Raw genomic sequence first — 17,495 nt, forward strand, 5'->3', positions numbered from 1 at the left:
CCCAGCCTTCTGACGCAGAGCCATGGCGACATTCAGCACCCAGATCCGCAACAGCTCAACCTGGCGATCTGGCTCCTGAAGTCCTAGAGTTTGGCTACCTGCACTTACCTGCCGATTGTTTGGACATCATTCGGGAGGCAAGGAAGCCCACCACCAGAGCATGCTATGCGGCAAAATGGAAGCGGTTTGTCATTTATTGTGCAGACCACAACATTAACCCGCTGGATGCTTCTATTCAGAACATCATCTGTTACCTTTTCCATCTGTACAAGTGTAATCTGGCCTATGCTTCCATTCGCATTCATCTGTCTGCAATGGCCGCTTATCTCCAAAATAGGCAGCACCTCTCCCTCTTCAGGGTGCCTGCCATTAAGGCTTTTCTGGAAGGGCTCAAACGAGTCATTCTGCCACGGACTCCACCAGCTCCTGAGTGGAACCTCAATGTGGTCCTTACCAGGCTGATGGGTCCTCCATTTGAGCCACTGCATTCCTGCGAAATTTAGTTCTTAACGTGGAAAGTGGCTTTCCTCATAGCAATTACATCGCTAAGGAGGGTTAGTGAATTGCAAGCCCTCACTATCCAAGAGCCATTTATTCAAATAAATTCATTCCAACAGGGTAGTGCTTCGCACTAACCCTAAATTTCTACCCAAGGTTGTGTCTCAATTTCACATCAACCAGACAATTGAACTACCTGTTTTCTTTCAAAATCCTGAGTCACTGGCGGAGCGGATGCTCCATACCCTTGACGTTAAACGGGCCCTAATGTATTACATCGATAGGACCAAGGATTTCGGGAAGACTAAGCAACTCTTTGTCGCCTTTGCACCGCACCACAAAGATAACCCTATTTCCAAGGCTGGTATTGCTAGGTGGATCGTTAAATGTATCCAGATCTGCTATCTAAAAGCGAAACGCACTCTTACCATTCCGCCAAGAGCCCACTCCACCAGAAAGTTAGGGGCCTCTATGGCATTCCTTGGAAACATTCCTTTGGAAGACATATGTACAGCAGCCACATGGTCTACCACACACACATTTACAAAACATTATTGTGTTGATGAGCACTCCAAACAGCAGGCAGCTGTAGGGCAGGCTGTTCTCCAAACACTTTTCCAAACTGCTGCAGCTGGCACGGGCGGCCGCCGCTAATGGAGGGACTGCTATGTATTCTATGCACAGATATGAATTCAGCAGCCCACATGCCTCGAACCGAATATGCTACTTACCAGTATGCATCTGTTCTTGGCATGTAGGCCTGCTGACATTCATATCGCCCACCCTCCTCCCCGGCGCCTGTAGCAGCTGCAGTATTCACATGTACTCATAGCATGGTCATCATTCACTGAGTTTCACTCCATCTTGGCCACAATGGCTAAAAACAATCTGGGGATGGGGTCGATGCCCATGCGCACTGTAGTCCAGGGAAGGAGCCACCTATCTCGTGATACTTCGAAGACTCTTCCAGGACAACAATGTGCAATCATCCGGACCCAACACTAGGCGGCGATCTATGCACAGATATGAATGTCAGCAGCCCTACATGCCAAGAACAGATGCATACTGGTAAGTAACATATTCGTTCTCAAGGAGTGGCTCTGGTCTATGTCTTTCTGCTTCTGGATCTGTGCACGACCCCTGATGTTCCTACTCCCATTATGGCACAGGTCCTTCTTTAGGTAGCATTACTGTGTGTGTATTCTTCTTGACATTCTCCATTCTGCTAGACGGTGTCGGTCTTTGGCGGTGTAGGCTTTGGCGCCAGACTTCTGTCTGTGCCTTCTTTCTATCCTTTATGGGCAGTCTTGTGGTCTATCTTTCCGCTGTCTACCGGGAGGCCAGGATTCTTCCCCTCGGGGACCTGTTATTTTTTCTGCATTCTTAACTGTTATGCAACACACCGGTGAACTGGTGCCACTCGCACCTGAAAGAAAAACGTTTGTGTTAGAACCCTTACCTTAGAATATCCCCAGGCGTCAGACTGGGTCCGGAAAGTTTTCATCAGCAGTACCACTGCGCTTCGGTAGGCGTCATCTGCGGCTCCGCATCCTTCGTCGTGATCGCTGGGATGACGTCGCTGGAGTACTTAGACGCCGCCCTCGCGAGCTGACGTCCGTTTTTTCCGTGCCAGCAAGCTCAGATCCGGGAAGAGCGTACCCTTAGTCATTTTTTGATTAACTTTTTGGATATTTTTGTCTATCTTTTTCAAATCGACTTTGACTCCTGGTACCAGTAGGCATGCCCGGTTTCAAGCCGTGTGACGCCTGTCACTGACTGATGTTGGTTACCGACCTCCACCGCCAGTGTTTCTACTGTTTGGGGGCCGACCACAATGCCAAGTTGTGCCCAGATTGCCAGGACTTGACGTTGAAAGCTAGGCGCGAGCGTTCCCGAAAGCTACTCGAGCTCCGGCAGTCGGCTCCGCGCCGCTCGAGGAGGAAGTCGAGGGAACGGTCGCAGAGCTGCAGTCATCACCGATCGTCCGGATCGAAGTCCTCGCACTCAGTTAATGCGAGGCATGGGAAAAAGAAGTCGAAGAAGCACCATCGTTCTTCGACATCAGCACGCCGGGAGGGGCTCATATGGCTCCATTGACGTCACTTCCGCGGACGATGTCAGGTGGGAGCTGGGCAACGCCGCCTCCCAGCTTGCAGAGGTACTGCTAGGAAAAAAGATATTCTGGATACCAGTCTGACACCTGGGGAGATAGTCTAAGTTAAGGAATCTGCGGCTAGACTGTCTCTCTACCAGATATATCATTACCGAAGGTAAGAAACTCTTCCGATAAGGTGTTACCAAATGTAAGTAGCTTGTTCAACAAGGCATTTCACTAATCGTGAACCACCTGTCAGGATCTTTGAATGCCGTGGTGCCTAGTGGATTACCAGTGGCAGTTGCATGTCGAGGTGGCGCATGGAACCTTTCAGCAGCAGTGAGAACTCTTGCTGGATCTGTTTCCTACCACTAAACACAAAATGTTGATTATTTTCACTGTGCAGTTTTCAAGAAGTCTCTCTCGGAGATGCATTCAAAATAGTTGTCTCCTGGATCCTTTCCACTGCAGCCTCTCTTGACCGGAGATCTGAAGATCACGAAGGACTGGGCCCAATGCATTTTTATTGCTCCAGATGGGGCCAGGAGAGTGTGAAGGCTGGAACATTGGGGCATGAGCATCTGCCCTCTGATCAAGTTACTGCTTCTTGAGGATCTCCTGTTGCAACAGCAGGGCAGGTCCTGCACCTCAAGGCGTGAAGATTAATGAACACCAATTGACTTCTTTTGATCCCAAGGTTGTGGAAGTCATTCTTGCTGACAGGTGCTCTTCTTCTAAATCTGTTTGCTACAGGCAGTGGGTCAAGGTTGTAGCTTGACATGGCCCCCACAATACAGACTCTACAAAGTCAAAACTATCAGGTGCCTTGTTTGTGTTGTCCCTGGCCCAGCAAGGACTTTCAGTGGACACCATTAAAGCTTGCCACTTTTTGCTAGACTAACTGTCCCTATTGAAGTCACCTTAAGTTTCTTATAGATGTGACACATTTGATCTGTTAGAGACTTATAGCTGTGGATTCCTTACCTTAGAATATTCCTGAGGCCTCAGAATGGATCTGGAAATTTTCCAGTGGTACCTTTACATCATCGGCGTTTTCCACGCTGGAAGTGATGTGATGGGTGCCTATACTAGCGCCACCCCAGTGCACTGATGTTGTTCTTTTCTCTACGCATTAGTCAGTGCAGTCATTGTTTGACTTTTTCGCGAATTTGAAGAGGCTTTTTTCGAGTCTGGTGTGTTATGGATCTCTCCTAAGAAGCCAGTAGGCTTTAAACCACGTGGTATCTGTCACTGGCACATGTCTCTGGTAGACCCTCATTTGGTTTGCCTCTGCTATTTGCGACGTGACAACGACTCCATGACCTGCATGACCTCCATGAATCTCAAGGCGCTCTGGGTCCCTCAAGTTCCCCGCCTGACCTTGGACTACCCTGCAATGCTCTCAATCATGCAGAAGGTCTCGGGACTGCTCACTGAGCCGCTCCTGACAATCATCGTTGCAATCCAAGTAGTTGGTTAAGTCCAAGAAGAAAAAGAAGTCCAGGAAGTTCCAGGAACTTCTCCGCACTGGTCCAAGTCATCAGATCTGGCATGGGAGCGAATGTACTCAAGCCCTCACTCCGCTGTGGAAATTTACCTTTTTAAGGGGAACACCGGTGCAGGGTTCACCCTTATCTTTGTCCACGGGTCCTTACACCAACAAAATAGAGATTAGCACTGAAGCTGAAATCCAAAGAACAAGTTTATTACTCACTCATGAGTGGGACTTCGTCCTCACAGCACCCTCGGATGCTGCCTGTGGTAGTACACTGAAGTCCCACAACACAGCCCTTATATACAGACTTTGTTGCAAAGTAAGCATGTCGTTACAAATAGAAGGTACAAGCATACGCAAGAATAACTCCCGACAAACATGGACAGATGAAGATCACTTAGTCAGCAAAGTGGGAGGGGAAACAGAACTGCTTACAGTAGCAAAGAGTGATTGATAGTTACATCTTTAGTCAGGTGCATTCTAGCAGCTACAGGCCTTTTCTCATACATTGCTTTGGCTCAGTACAGAAGGTGTTAACTAAAGCTGATGACACAAGCAGAATGGAAAGGCAAGCAACAGTGAAGATGGAAGAATGACAGATGACAAAATGGATGCCACTAAGAAGATGGCTTCAGCTCATGCTAACGATAATTATATTCGATTCCCTCACCGCAGTGGATCATGTGCCAGGGATGGTTCTATGCCTCCCAGAGTTTCTCACAGCCGAAGCAACTCCTGCCAACTCAAAGAGTTTTATGAGCCTATGCATGTCATATTTGGCCGACCTGACCCCTCTGGAGTGTAGGCCCCCCAGATACAGAATGGACTACTACTGATTGGCTGCTAGCGGGTTTGCCCTCCGCACATTTCGGGCCTGTTGGATCCTGTGCAGCGCTGTCTGCAACTTTCATCAGCATCTACTCTAGCCCTGGGGACGCCCCGCCGCAGCGCTGTTCCCATCGTCATTCTGAATTCTAACACTGAGCCGGGTGGGTGTTGCCCCACACCGACCAGTACCATGCCTTTCAAGTGCCATTTTCTTTTTACAGGCCTGGACAGGGTCACGATTAAGAGCAGACCTAGGACCCTTATGGTTACCATCATTCCCTTGATGACCCATGATAACTGGTACGAGGACCTGGCGGATGCCAGAGGTTTGGACACCTCACCAGACACTGTCCTGCTGTTTCCCTACGCCATGGCTATGGAGGAAAATGCCTCATTTGCAATGGTGGTGTGGAAGGCAGCTTAAGAATTGGACCATCAGTTGCCTAAGTGGCAGTCAAGACAGATCTCTTGACGGAGGTGCTTCAGAAGGGTGTCACCCTTTCTGAACCTCTACTCCCATTTATTGAAGCCCTTACAGAACAGATGTTGTCCTTGAGCCTGATCCAAGCCCTGCACAGGAGCTGCTGTGCGCAGGACGGTTGCCTGCCGCCATCGCCCCACTCCTTAGAACCCTAGTTTCCTCACCCAATACTCTACTCCTGAGACCTTGGTGGTCCAAGCCTTCACTTCCAGGATCCACCCGCGTGTTCCATACCACTCCACCTGATAAAGAATGCAAACGCCTGGATACCTTCTTTAAAAGCATTTTGTCTTCCATCAGCTTTGTACTATGGTCAGTGAACACTGTATGCCTTTTGGGCCGATACCCACACACTGTTCGGTTGCGCAGTTGCTGCGCATGGTCTCAGACGATGCCCAAGGCGTACTCTCTCAAGCAATTGCTGATGGACAATATGTAACAAAGTTCCCCTCTAGATGTGGGTTTGACATCACTGACTTGCTGGGCAGAGCAATTTCATAGACTCAATTCGAGCCTTTACCTTAATCAGACAGACATTTTTTGTGTTTTGAAGTAAGAGCAATTTCATAGTCAGTGGGACTGAGATGCATGAGAACAACTGGCTTCTCAGGGGATGTCCAAGCTTCACTCATGGACATGCTCTTTGATGACTCTCACCTCTTTGGTGAGAAGGCAGACTCGGCTCAATGGCTTTAAGGATAGCAGAGCTACGGCGAGGTCCTTTAGCATACCCATCCATGGCCTTCGCCAACCCCAGTCTGCCTTTCGCAACTACCAACTGCATCTTTTCCCTCCCAGCCATCAAGGACGACAGGGTTCCCAGCCCTTTTTGTGGCCATGAACACCACAGATCACGTTGGACCACCAGCCAGAGATCGGATCTGCCCTCCTCCACTCTGGCAGCCACAGCCTCCAAACTCCTTTAGTATGCCCCTATACCACCACAGGCACCAAGTGGGGGTGCAGGATTTGTCATTACCCGCCCCACTGAAAGTTAATAACATCAGACAATAAGGATTTGCAAATAGTTCAGGAGGGCTACTCCATTCCTTTTCTGGAACTTCCCCACTTATTACCACCTGACGGAGTACCATCTCTCCTTTCTCTGTCTGGAGGTGCTGGTTCTTTTGGATAAGAGGCTGTGGTTAATATTCATGCTACTTTCTGATGTCTTAAAAGTAAGGAGGCCTCCATCCTGTCATGGACTTGCTCCTTCTCAACTTCCTGAAAAAGGAGGGATTCAGATTGCTCTCCTTAGCTCAGGTCCTGCCTCCCCTGGACCCTTGAGATTGGAAGGTGGCTTTAGACTGGCAAGACGCATATTTCCACACCCCCTTACTGCTAGCCCACAGGTGCTACCTGAGGTTCACAAGGGGCCAAGAGCATTTTCATTTTGCCAGGCGCCTCACCAGTGCCCTTCGATGTTCACCAAAGTGATGGCGGTGGGTGCAGCGCATCAGCAGAGGTTTGGGATTCTAATCTTCCCCAACTTCAATGATTGGCTGTTAAAGGCAGCTCATCTCCCACAACGGACACGTAACAAACGGAGTGCAGATTGGGGTTAATAGTACAAGATGGCAAAACGTCAGGTGGCGACACCCCCTCCCGTAGCGGAAACAAGAGAGCGGTATATTAAGTTCCGACATCTGTAAATATGATGGTAATACAGTGTGAGGCAAATTAGAATCTGGCGCAGCAAAGCAGAATTTCAAGCCCCACGAGATCCCGTTCAAAATATAGTGAAGTGGTAACGGGGAATTAAGCATAGGATTATCAACCTACGGGACCCGACAGAAAGAAGCAACACGTGATTGCTTATAATACTTAGGATTCAAGGAGACTAGGGGAGTCCTGATGAGAACATAGATAGTCTGAAATTCTTAATAAATTTGGATAGGAAACCGCAGTAATAGATGGACAGTGGAGTTAACAGTGGAGTTAACAGATATCATTTTCCCCTGCAGAACATATCCAGTTCCATTTCCCAAACTAGAGACGCATCGGGCAGTCGACATCGGATGTAAAATCTCGGGGAACAAAATAATCCCATAGGGACAAGGTAAGACGCACAAAGGGGGAGCAGTTAAGAGAGTAGTCAGATCCACCATATTTATATGATGAGACTATAATTAGCCCTCCTAAAATCCTTCCAACACAGATTTTTAAAGAAAACAGAATACTGCTACGACCTATGATCTAAGTGAAAGCCAGAAAAATACATGGAAACAATAGGACGAGAAACATAATAGAAAAAGGTAAAATGTCTTTAATAATAACTAAGTAAAAGGAAATAATGAAAATACGACAAGAGTAATATAAAATCTCCGGGGTGTCTGTCACATTGTTTCCAGACCCAACAACCAGGCTCCTATCCGGGTAATAACCGTTAACCAAGGAACCTGATCAACTAAGAAGGTCTGCCTATAGTTGCATGAAGCATTCTGAGCATTCTATGCCAATCTTAAAGGTTAGTTGAGAAGTTCATTTTGGTATGAGTGCTACACCCTTTTAGTTGACCAACTAAAATGTAACGGAGGGTGTTCATGAGATACAAGATCGTTGTTAATTGTACAATGTAAAAAGATATACATAAGAGTATATGTGTACATAACAAGAATGTACCTCGACCATAAGAAGCACCACGGGTGGGAGGGGAGTATCGTTCCTAATGTTCTAAAAATGTCCATTGTATTATAATGGTACTAGCATGTATTGAGTGATATCTTTCTAATACACAGAAGGATACCGGTTAAAAGAACATGATGACCCCATATTGAAATTAATCTGTCCTGAAGAAGGTGTGACCACATCCACAGCCTTAAACACCGAAACGCATCGACGCACCGTATACTATAGAATCCAAATAAAGACTCCAGCTATACTCCAATGTAGGACACTGGAAGCCACATGTGATTGCTGTTAAGACTATTGGATCTGAATAACTTGTAGCAAACATCGTCCGCTTCATTGAGTAAAGGGGTTATTTTTTTGCTTGTTTATTCTTGTTTATGTGAATATGTACAGTATGACCACACTTGACAATTAGGTTACAGGGCTTGTGTTTTTCTGCGTACATAGATACATGTTTTATTAACTTGATTTATTAACTTTCTGCACTATTGTTTGCTTGATAGGATTTGTGTTTTCCTATGTATATAGATATGTTATATTAACCTTTTTTTTTTAAACTCTTTTTATTGGATTTTATACAATAAAAAGACAATACAACACATAAGAGAACGCCCAACCCCCCCCCCCCCCCCCCTCTAATCGGGCAGATTAAATGTGGAACAAAAAGAAATTCAAGAGCTTATATATAATATTAATACATAAAATTGAATATTTAAATTAACAGATAAATCATCAAGGTACAAATAAACATTAAGATAGATGGGTATACATTACAACCAGATATTTTTGACAATATTATTGTTAAATGAATGTCTAAAGTTTAGACCATTCTATTAAAGGAGACCAAATTTTTAAACCTTTTATTCTACGTTTCCTACCTTTAGTTTTATATATTGCCATTTCTAAATTAAAAATTGCTAACAGTCTAGAGAACCACTGTTGATATGAGGGGGCAATAGGATCTAGCCAAGCCGATGCTATACAGATTCTTAAAACGGCCATCGAGATAAAAATCAGTTCGTGACCAGCATTCAGATTAGTACAATTTACTACGCCTAATAGAGTTGTTTGATCAGATAACTTAACCACCGTTTTTAGGATTAATGAAAGGAAATGTTCAATTTTTGATTTGAGAGAAGTTAAAGCAGGACAAGATGAAAATATATGTATACCATCCGCATCTTGTAAGTTACAACGAAAGCAACATGTTCCTCTCCCATTACCCCATTTGGCGATTCTGTCTGGAGTATAATACATGAAAAAGCATATTTTATAAAATTGTGTTTGTAATTTAGTTGACATGAGTACAGTTTGTGAAAGCTCATTTACATACTCAAATTCATCAGCTGAAATTATAAATTTCTTTTGCCATTTCTGAATAATCTTCTGTCTATCATCAGGTAAATATGTAAGTAATAATTGGTAAAAACCCCCAATCCGTATTTTTTCCTGATAATGGCTAAGAGTTTCAGCTATAATGTTTTTAGGCATGGTGTCTTCTCTCTTCATTCGTCGTAATAGAAAATCTCTAATTTGGAGATATTTAAAAAAATCTCTCCATTCGAGATAATTGTCTTTCAAAAATTCAAAAGAATATATCCCTTCTGCAGAGAAGAAGCAACCTATATTAGTAATTCCAGCTGTGATCCATCTATCAATATAAGAGTCTTTGAATATGTCTGGTAAGAGAGGATTATTTTGTATAGGAGTATAGACAGATAACCGTCCCAGACTGATTATTTTCCTCACAGATTTCCAAACTTTAAACACGGCTAAGAGTGTTTTTAGTTTTATTTTTTTGTGATAGTTATCAAAGAGATATCTCCAAAGATAGCCGATACTTCTATCATCTAGTATTATTTGATGAATAGTCGGTGCATCTTTATCCCGAGATATCCCTGTTCCATCAAGAAGAAAAAGCTCTTGATTATATAGCAAGACTGTTGTCCAATAATATAACCTAAGGTTTGGAAGCCACATGTGATTGCTGTTAAGACTATTGGATCTGAATAACTTGTAGCAAACATCGTCCGCTTCATTGAGTAAAGGGGTTCTTTTTTTGCTTGTTTATTCTTGTTTATGTGAATATGTACAGTATGACCACACTTGACAATTAGGTTACAGGGCTTGTGTTTTTCTGCGTACATAGATACATGTTTTATTAACTTGATTTATTAACTTTCTGCACTATTGTTTGCTTGATAGGATTTGTGTTTTCCTATGTATATAGATATGTTATATTAACCTGATGCACTATTGATTGTTTTATTATATTTTACTGTATTATATGAGATGTCTCAATGTGAATTGTTTTCAGAGAAATATTTTCCCTGATTTAAAAAAAAAAAGAATTTGTGTGTCTCCGACTGGAAGGAAAATCTTATCTGAATTTTAATAAAAGATTGTGAACGTTACATTTTAGTTGATCAGTAATTTAAGAAAATACACTGTGATGCCCTGAGTGTATGGATTGTAATTATAATAGAGCCTAGTGAGTGTTATCATCATTATAGAACTAGTCCAGGGATAGCTCTTCTGACTTTTATTGTCTACAGTACCCTGTTCCCTGGAACACTTGGGGTCTTCTCTCTTTCCTCTTCCTAGCTCATCTCCCACCTCCAGAGTACAGTGGATCTTCTGCATTCACTGGGGTTCACTATCAACATGCCAAAGCCACAACTGACTCCCTCTCAAATGCTTCCTTTCTTTGTGGCTGTTCTGGACACAGTTTTGGGCTTATCCTCCCGAATGGTGAGTCTAGGATATGCAGGCTATGAATCCGTTGTTTTGGCCTAAGTCCTGGATTTTGGTGAGACTGACTCTGAGGCTGTTGGGCCTCATGGTCTCCTTTATCCTTCTTGTGACATATGCCCATTAGCATTTGAGGGTATTGCAATGGGATCTGAAATTCCACTAGGCTCAGCTCTTGTAGGGAACTTCAAAAGACCTGCAGTGGTGGCTAGTGAACCATGATGGAGTCAGTAGCAGACCCCTTCCCCAACCAGAGCTGACTTTAGTGACAGATGTGTCTCTTCTGGGCTGGGGCATCCATCTGGGAAGGTGGAGATCAGAGGAATCTTGTCTCCGGCGTTGTCCAGGCTTCACATCAACCTTTGAAGCTCTGGACCGTCTGTGGGTATTAAAAACCTTTCTTTCTTCGATCAAAAAAAGTGGGTTCAGGTGTTCACGGACAATACCACTGCCATGTGGTATTGCAAAAAGCAGGGTTAGGTGGCATCTTGGAACCTTCGTCAGGAGAACCTGTCTCTCTGGACATGCCTACAACATCAGGGCATTTTCCTGATAGTTCAACACCTGGCTGGCTCTCTTAACGTCAGGGCAGATAAACTCAGCGTTAAACTCTAGTGGATCACGAATGGCATCTCCTCCCGGATGTGGTTTAAGATCTTTCTGGAGTGAGTAGAGCCTTGGTTAGATATGTTTGCCACTGCCGAGAACATATAATGTAAGCAGTTCTGCGCGCTGGAGTTTCCAAGGCGGTTCTCACTCAGAGACACTTTTCATTTAGATTGGAACTCCAGTCTCCTGTACGCCTTTCCGCCAGTACCACTCCTGCCCAGAGTTCTCAAGAAGATCCGGAATGACCAGGCCCAAGTCATTCTTGTGGCTCTGAATTGGGCACAGAGAGGTTGGTATCCCAAGCTTCTAAGCATAAGTTCTCCCATCAGGCAACCCATTCGGGAGGGTCTTCCATTGCATCAACAGGAGAGGGTTCTGCACCCGAATCTGCTCACCCTCCACCTTCATGCGTGGAGATTGAGCGGCAACAGTTGACAGCTTTAAACCTCTCTCACCAACCCCCCTCAAACCCCACCCGAAGTCTACCTTGTTATTCTGGCAGTCAGGCATCCTTCCACCAAGATGGCATACGCCTGACATTTGAACAACTTTGTGGCGTGGTGTTCAACCAGAAACCTTGATCTCCTTTCTGCACCTTTATCCCAAGTTCTCCTATTTGTTCTTGGTCTAGCCCAGCAGGGCTCTGCTTTGGGCACGGTTAAATGTTCTCTGTCTGCCATTTTGGCATTTTTGCAGTTGCCAGACCAACCTTTCCTATTCAAGTCACCTGTTGTCACTATGTTCCTGAAAGGGTTTCCAACATAAGTTTCCCCCAGGTCATCCATCATGCCCCATTGGGATCTTATTGTGGTCCTTACTTTCCTCATGTGTATGCCCTTTGAGCTGCTACATAACTGCCCTCTGCCCTTGTTGACTATCAAAAGGCCTTTCCAGTGGACATAACATTGGCCATGAGGGTCAGTGAACTGCAGGCCTTCTCAGTGCATTCTTCTTCTACTCCCTTTTATCCAGACAAACTGGTTCTGAGGAGTCATGCCTCTTTCCTTCCAAAGGTTCCTACACACTTGTATGTAGGACAAAACATCACTTTTCCTACCTTTTTTGCTCCCCCTCACCCTTCTAAAGAAGAAGAGAGACTCCACCATCTGGACCCAAAAAGAGTGTTGTTGTTCTCCCTTGATTGCACTAGAGAGTTCTGGGTGGACAATCAACTCTGTAGAGTTGAATTAAGTTAAAGAAAGAGAAAGCAATGCAGAAACTGACCATCTCACGATGGATAGTGCCTTGCATAAAGATATACTATACATTTGCCAAACCACAACCCCCTGAGGGCTTGTGTGCTCATTATTCGAGAGGCAAAGCTGTGACCATTGCATTAGCTCGCAGAGTCCCTGTCCTGGACATCTGTCAGGCAGCAATGTGGCGTCATTACACACATTCACAAAGAATTACTGTTTAGATAGTTAGATCCATCATGATGGGTACTTTGCCCGTTCGATCATGCAGGACTTTGATTTGATGCTGTTCGCAGACCCACCGCTAGTTAAGGAACCTGTGGCTAGATGTCTGTATCAGATGTACATGTTACTGAACTTCGGTAACACCTTATCTGGTAGAGACTCTGTTTAGCCGCAGATTCCTTACTAAACCTCCCATCCTTCCCGCTCTGCAAACTGATTTATTAGTGTCACTCATCCCAGGCCTTAGCAATCCACACCAGTATGTATGGCAGCATTCTTCGTGGCTCCATGCTTCTGGCATGGAAAGTTTAGAAAATAATCTGATGTCCGCATGCTGGGGTGGTGCCTATATGGCACTATACTCCTCACTTCCAGGGCAGGTGACAAACAATGCCACCTATTGCCAGGCAAGGGTACTGCTCAAAGATTTCTAGATCCAGTTTGATACCTGGGGAATATTATAAGGTATGGAATATGCAACTAGATAGTTTCTTCCAGATGAGGTGTTAACAAAGGTGAGTAACTTGTTCTTTTGCCCCAAACCCTTTTTGGTGCCACAATGTGATATCAGTTTGGTCATCACTTTCCTCATTTGCAACCTCTTCGAACCAATGCACCGCTGTCTGCCACTTCTCCTGACTCTGAAGAATTGATCTTGGTTAATGTTTTTTCTGCTCATCACATGAATGAACTCTAAATGCTCTCAGTGCTGTCCCTCATACCACCCTTTTTAGGTCTCGCCCTGGAATTCGCATCCGAAGGATGCGTCCAGGGTCGGAGACTTATAGTTATCGGACACGGGGGAATGAGGACAAGAAACTGTCACAAGCTTTTGAAGCAGATTTGGGTGCGCGAACGCGCACGTTCCGTCCTGCGCCGCGCCGTGCACTTCCCTCCCATACTCCCAGCAAGTCAGCCTAACGCGCATGCATGCACACACACACGCGCACACACTTACACAGACATGCAGGCACCCAGACAGGCAACTCACCCCCCCCCCCCCCCCCAGTCACACACACACACGCATACACACAGACTGCAAGACACATACACATACACACACACACACGCACACTCACACACATACACAGCCCGCCGCCGCACGCGCGCGCGCACACATGCCCCCTGCCCTCGCAGCCCAGCAACAAGGCGAAGTCCCACTCACCGGCTTCCTTGGTGCAGCGGCTCTCACCGGCAGCAGGACTCTTCCTCCCTTTTTCGGCACCGGGGCGCAGGGTAGGCTCCTGCCTGCTCTGGTGCTCCAAACAATCGCGGCTCTTCCGTGGGAGGCGGGGTAGGCTCCCGCCCTCCTACTTCCTGTTTCCGGTTGTCCCGCCCGGCCTGCCTGACTTCCTGGTCGCAGGCCGACGGCGGACTGCAGCACGCGCTTAAGTTGCAAGTGAATCTCGCTGTAGGGGTGAAGATGCAATTTCTCGCTCATGCGTTAGATTGAAATAAATGAAACAGCCCACTGAATGCCCATATTAAAACTCATCCATTCATTAACAGGAACAAACGGTAGGTCAAACATAAACTGCAATCTCACGAAAGTGTCCTCGATTTCCTGTGACTGACACTGTTTCATTTATTCGGCAATTTGCACTGGACCAGAGGGCATTCGTTTGTGCATCTTATTTAGGCGGCCAGGGGAGTGCTGTTCACAGTCTGGTGGTGTTGTTTTTTTATTTTCTCAGTACTCTCTCGACTGCTTGGTCTAATCTGCATATAATTACTAGTCTCATTTTTTTCGATCTCTTCCTAGATAAGATGCAGGTGATGTACTATTGGGAATATTGCATAGACTCAACACTTTAAGGTTTGTTGAAAGCTGTCAGTGGAATTAATTATTTCCAGAGCCTGCTGATTTCTGCTGAGGGAGGAAATGTCTCGTTGTGGCCTGCTTAGGAGCTCCAAAGACCTAAAATGTAATCCCATGGCCCCAGGACAAAACCACTCATTACTAAGGATTCACAAAATCTAATTTACTTTTCATAATCCCTGCTGATGCTTCAACCCTCCCCTTTAACCCCTCACCACCACTTTCCCATCACTCCATGATACTTCTTGACTTTCATTAGAACGATCCCCAAGAACTTGCTGCTTTACTGATCTGCTGTAAGCGTTAGAATTTTCGGGTAACCTTTGGCCAGGTAAAAAGAGATCCATTTACAATCGTTGTGTCGAGATTTATATAATGATGATGATGTGAAAAGCTGACATGGATGCGGCTCGGCACTCATGGTCCTATGTCCGAATAACCCTGCTCTATTGTTTTGTTTCTCATGTGGTGAGGGTCTCGGTGCATCCCTCCTTTTCCACCCAATTCAGTCGTACTTTATGGTCAAGTTTACTTACTGGCTGCGAATATCTGGTACTAGCCCAGTCTTGTTGCTGGTTGTCCTCAGCTGGTTAGAGCTCCCCACACTGAGACCCCCCTCACACATTTGTGGATGGAGTCACAGAGAGCCTGGGCGGTATCCATCTTGGCAGCAGGTGTGTTCAGGATCTCACACTGATCTCGTATTATTGCGCTCTCTGATTCACTGAACATAATTTCACAAAAGTTCTTTAGAAAAGTTTAAGCTATTGCCATTATAAATTACAATAACTTTTATTTAAGTATTAGTTATTTAAAAAAATTAAATGCCATTGTTATTTGTAATATCAATACATCTAAGTCATGTAAATACAAAACATATTGCATTACAAATGCTATAGGTATCACATTTGCGAAAGTTATAACTATTGGCATTGTAAATGACAAAGCTATTAATTTAGGTATTTAAAAAAAAAACATAAATAAAAACTTTGCCATTTACAATACCAATAGCTCAAACTTTCCTAATGCGAGACCTATTGCATTGCAAATGCTTGTTCAGATAAAGTGGTGTTGAGGACCAGGGAGACTTTTTTTGCCCCAACTCATGCCTCAAAGAAGGAGAAGAGAGTCCATTGGTTGGACTCCAGAAGAGCAATGATCTCTTGCCTCAATCGCACCAAGACCCATCGGGTTGGCTGTCAGCTTTATGCGGGGTTCTCAGGGGCAGAGAAAGGCAAGGCAGTGCAAATAAGGATTTTGTCACGGTGGATAGTCGTCCGCATTAACATCTGTTATGCAAAGGCCTAGAAGCAGCCCCCAGAGGGACAGAGAACCCATCCAACCAGGGCCAAGGATGCCACCCCTGTTTGACACTTAGAGTACCTGTCCATGACATCTGTCAAGATGCTATGTAGCCCTCCATGTATATGTTCATGAAGCACTACTGCCTTGACAGGCAAGTCTGATGGCAAGAACACTTTGTCCAGTTCTGTAGATGTTTTTGGTGTGAGACGTTCCATAGATCCATTACCTTGAGAGGTACTGCTTTGGTATCAGTTGTAAAAGTGAGGCATCTATTGTTGGAAATGTACATCAGATGAACAGGTTACTTATGGTAACGCTCTTTCTGGTGGATACTGTAAATGCAGTTTCCTCACTGCCCACCAATCTGTCCTTTCAGTTGAATGCTCTCTTTTCCCATCTATAAAGGTCCAAAAATAGAGACCTGCACCCTGATGATTCAGTTTGTTTGGCTCCATCCACAGCAGCAGACAGTCATGAAAGAAACTAATATTGACACACAGGTGTGGCGCTGATAAGCGGCTTCATCATCTGTTGCTCGGCGGAACAAAGTAAATGAGAAGCTGCACTCCTCCTACCGGCATGTGGGAGCAGTTCTATTTAAATATTGCTGCTCAAGTATGGTGCCAGGGGATGTTTTAAAGCAATTACAGGTGAGAAATCTGCTGTTAGAGTATTCACTAGAGAAAGCGTTACTAAAGGTAAGTTGTTTAATACATATAAGTAACCATTTCATTGCATTTTTTCTTTGACGTAATCGTGTTTTCAGACGCCTCCGTAAAATTAGTTGTAAGGTATTTCTTTTTATAGTATTTTAACTGTGTTCCAACATTGAACTAAATGTCTTTTTTATTCAAGACTCCATCTCATTAACATTTTATTCACCACTAGGTTTCATTACAATAACAGTCATTTTGAAAAAATTGTGGTTTCTGTCAACTTTAAAAAAAAGTTTTTTTGCATAGAGTTATCAAGGCTAATGTCTACCGTTTCACAAAAAGGCACTTTTTGCTGTGTTTTACAGGTGGTTGAATTGAAAACGGGCGGAAAAGATATTCCTGTCACCAGTGGCAATAGAATAGCCTATATACATCTTGTAGCTGACTACAGGCTTAACAAACAGATAAGACCACACTGTCTTGCATTCAGACAGGGTCTTGCCAATGTGGTTAATCTTGAGTGGCTTCGAATGTTTGATCAGCAAGAAATACAGGTACATTTACATGTTTGATTGATAGTGCTCATATAATTTCATTAAAACATTTTAATAGATATGTTCTTGTTCCAAATGATCACACGTGTGTTCTTTTAATTTAGGTGTCAATTTCAGGTGCGCAAGTACCCATCAGTCTGGAAGACCTAAAAGCCTTTACAAACTATTCAGGCAAGTATTTGACTTGATAGAGTAGTTTAGAATGTTTCATTTGGTAACACAAATGTGAAATGAATATTAATAATGTTTTTCATCTCCAATAACTACAATCCAGGTATTATTTTAAAGATACAGTCTTTACCCAAAATAGTGCATAACGTGTTATCGTTTTGATAACAAAGTACCATTGTCC

General features: G+C 44.5%; 1 protein-coding gene across 4 annotated transcripts in view; it reads left to right on the plus strand.

Moving 5' to 3' along the window:
• The window catches only part of UBE3C (ubiquitin protein ligase E3C), a 1,218,167-nt gene that overhangs the window by 1,067,705 nt on the left and 132,967 nt on the right, over window positions 1-17,495 (plus strand). For all 4 annotated transcript variants that reach the window (XM_086941492.1, XM_086941495.1, XM_086941493.1 and 1 more), the window contains 2 exons: window positions 16,955-17,143; window positions 17,248-17,314. In XM_086941492.1, coding sequence (XP_086797618.1) covers window positions 16,955-17,143; window positions 17,248-17,314 — 256 coding nt within the window. The remainder of the gene's footprint in view (window positions 1-16,954; window positions 17,144-17,247; window positions 17,315-17,495) is intronic.

The sequence above is a fragment of the Lissotriton vulgaris genome, chromosome 10 (genome assembly GCF_964263255.1).
Source record: "Lissotriton vulgaris chromosome 10, aLisVul1.2, whole genome shotgun sequence".
Classification (NCBI taxonomy): domain Eukaryota; kingdom Metazoa; phylum Chordata; class Amphibia; order Caudata; family Salamandridae; genus Lissotriton; species Lissotriton vulgaris.